The 2,745-nt window shown below is 53.3% G+C and overlaps 1 protein-coding gene across 1 annotated transcript in view; it reads right to left on the bottom strand.

Moving 5' to 3' along the window:
- ALG8 (ALG8 alpha-1,3-glucosyltransferase) overlaps nt 1–2,220 on the bottom strand; it is a 29,236-nt gene extending 27,016 nt beyond the window's left edge. Inside the window, exon 1 of the mRNA XM_045293085.1 lies at nt 2,123–2,220. Coding sequence (XP_045149020.1) covers nt 2,123–2,217 — 95 coding nt within the window. The 5' untranslated portion in view covers nt 2,218–2,220. The remainder of the gene's footprint in view (nt 1–2,122) is intronic.
- Between the last annotated feature and the right edge of the window lie 525 nt (nt 2,221–2,745).

The raw sequence follows: 2,745 nt of genomic DNA, 5'->3' as shown, positions 1-2,745 counted from the left end.
GGATACATCAGAAGGTGTAAGATACAGGTGAGGGGGCAGGAATAACAATATTTAATATAATAACAAGGGTCCTTTGTGGGTGGGGGAGGAAGGCAAGGCTAAAGGGCAGCTGATACCAAAGAGTGCAAGAAAGTTTTGAAAATGATGGTGGCAACAATTGTTCAATAACGCATGATCTAATTGAATTATGGATTATTATAATATCTGTAAGAGTCCTCAATAAAATGGAAAAAATAAATCTTTATAAGAACAATTTCATGGAGCTGCTGGGTTTCAACTACCCAATCCTAGGGTTAGCAGGCCAATGCCACCTGACAATGCCCTACCCGCCAGACACATTTTCATGCATGGTATATGAATGTTCGGAGCATACTTCTTTGCAGTGCAGTCAAAAAGTTGAAGCAATTCCACCATCTGTAGCAACTAAATAAAGCGTGGTCTATTCATCCACACAGTGGAATTCAACAGGGCAGCGGTTCCCAAAGAATGGCTCTGGGTTTTCCAGGGAGCCTGTTGCCCAGTCTCTTAGGCCCAAACTGTATTACTACTACTAAGCTGTTGTGATTGTTGTTAGGTACCATCCAATCGGTTCCAACCCAGTGACCCCGGGCACAATGGAACAAAACAGTGCCTGGTGCTGCGCCACCCTCACCATTCCATTGTTTCTATGCCTGAGCCCAAGGTTGTAGCTACTGTGCCCAGCCATCTCTTTGGGGCCTCCCTCTTTTTCGTCTGTAGCTGGCTTTTTTCAACCCTTGTTCTTTCATGAGCATACGGTGGTGTGCCTATCAGTTTCCACAGGTGTGAGGATGCCATCCCGCCAATGACTAACGGGGCAATAATGACTTATTGCGCTTTCACAACTTCTCACCTTGAATCTCTAAAAATGGTAAACATGTAGTCCACACAGATGCACAGCTCTTTGGGGTCCTAGTATTTTTGCTTGTTGAGGGGGGCGGACGCTTACACAGCAAACTCGGTTCGCGCCTGTTACTTTCTACTTTTCACCATGCTACAGCCTTCTTTTAAATGGCATTCTGGTTGTTCCATTTCCAGCACGCTCGTTGCCCTCCGCCTGAGAGTAGCCCAGGGTTTGTCAAGGTGCACCGCACTCACAGGGCCCTGCGGGAGCGGAGGAACGGCTCCGGAAGGGGGAAGAGTGAGGCGGGATGGCGGATGAGCACTGAGCGCCCGTGGTGCACGCTTCAGCTCCAGCAGCTGCTGGCTGCCCCCTCCCGGGTTCCCACGTGCTCACCGCGCAATCGGACAGCGGCCATCCCAGCCCCATCCCAGCCGCGCCGCCTCACCCTGCGTCCCGACTGGACGCTCTTGTCTGAAGCTGCGCCGCTCCCCGGCCTGCCTGGGGATCTTTGGCTGTCGCTCTCGCTCTGCCCTGCACAACGCTGCCTCTTTTCATCCTTCCCAAACGCAAACGTCGCCCACAAGAGGAGGACACGCGGCCACTTGGCCACTCCACCAGAGACCGATAGAGTGGCTGCCACCAAGGGGCTCAACCACCGCGCGGGCCGGGCAGCTCTGGTCCTGTGGGCACAGGGTCGCTGAGTCCGAAGGGACTCGTCAGTGCCTACTTAGCACAATGTGAAGCGTCCCGTTGGTCCAGCTGCCCCTACCCACTTTTTGCGGACAAGAACTTGCTCGCCACTCCGACGGGGCTCAAAGCTCGGGGGGAAGTGGAACGGGAAGATGATGGCATCCCCCCACAACTTCTTTGAAGCCTCCTCGTCTAGCTGCAGGACCTGGGAAAGCGTCTGACAGAGTAAAACAAACAAACAAACAATGGGGCCGTTTCTGAAGCTGTCGATCTTGGCAGCAGGAAGGTTTGAACTGCCCACCTGGCGGTTAGCAGGGCTCCGCTTACCAGCCAGGTGAAGAGAAGTGAAAGGAGGCGTGCTCTTAATCTGCACGTTGAGGATGAGGCTCAGAAACGTGACTGAGACTGGAAGTAAATCAGAATCCCAGGACAGCCGAGTGGGAAGGAAGCTCGGCGAAGACGGGGTGCAGCCCACAGGGACCCCAGTCCCTTTCCTCCTGACACCCAGGCTTCTCACTCTCGCCCTAAGCAACCGCGGGCAGCCCGCCCCTGGCCAGGCAGCTCCCTTACTAGGTGGGGATGAGAAGGCATTTGAGGAGAGTCACTCCCAGCGCCAAAGCCGAAAACCAGTGGCCGCCACCAGTTGCCACGCGCAGCGCCGCCATAGCTGGAATCCCGCAAATTCAACTAACACGACTCACTTCCGGGTTGTCTTGCATGCGCAGAAGGGGGTTCCCGGGACGGTGCCGCGAGCAGCGCGCATGCGCCCAGCCGATCAGCCAGCTGGAGGAAAGCGCTCGGCTCTTTCAATCTCCCGCCCACCGTCTTTTCTTGGCTCCGCCTCGTTCTCCAGTTTAGGAGGATACCGTTGCGCCTGCGCGGCTTGCTTGCAGGTCGCAGACTGGATTTCATTAGCTAGTTCACTTTTAGTGAAGTACTTACTGAAAGCACTCACTCGTCTGTACCAGAAAATTTGGACGACAGCTACTTGGCCAAATGACTGGAAGAGATCCAGATCTGTGCACATTTCAAAGAAAGGTGACTCAACAGTTTGCTCAAATTATAAAACAATATCATTGATAGCTACAGGCCAGCAACATTTTGCAACAACGATTGCAGCAGTACACTAACAGGGAACTGCTTGAGGTTCAGGCCAGATTCAGAAAAAGTGTGGAACAAGGGATATCATTGCT

The sequence above is a fragment of the Echinops telfairi genome, unplaced genomic scaffold (genome assembly GCF_000313985.2).
Source record: "Echinops telfairi isolate 266 unplaced genomic scaffold, ASM31398v2 ScPeMD7_1713;HRSCAF=2227, whole genome shotgun sequence".
Taxonomy (NCBI): domain Eukaryota; kingdom Metazoa; phylum Chordata; class Mammalia; order Afrosoricida; family Tenrecidae; genus Echinops; species Echinops telfairi.
Note: the sequence above shows the minus strand (reverse complement) of the source record. Positions and strands in the feature narration are given on the sequence as shown.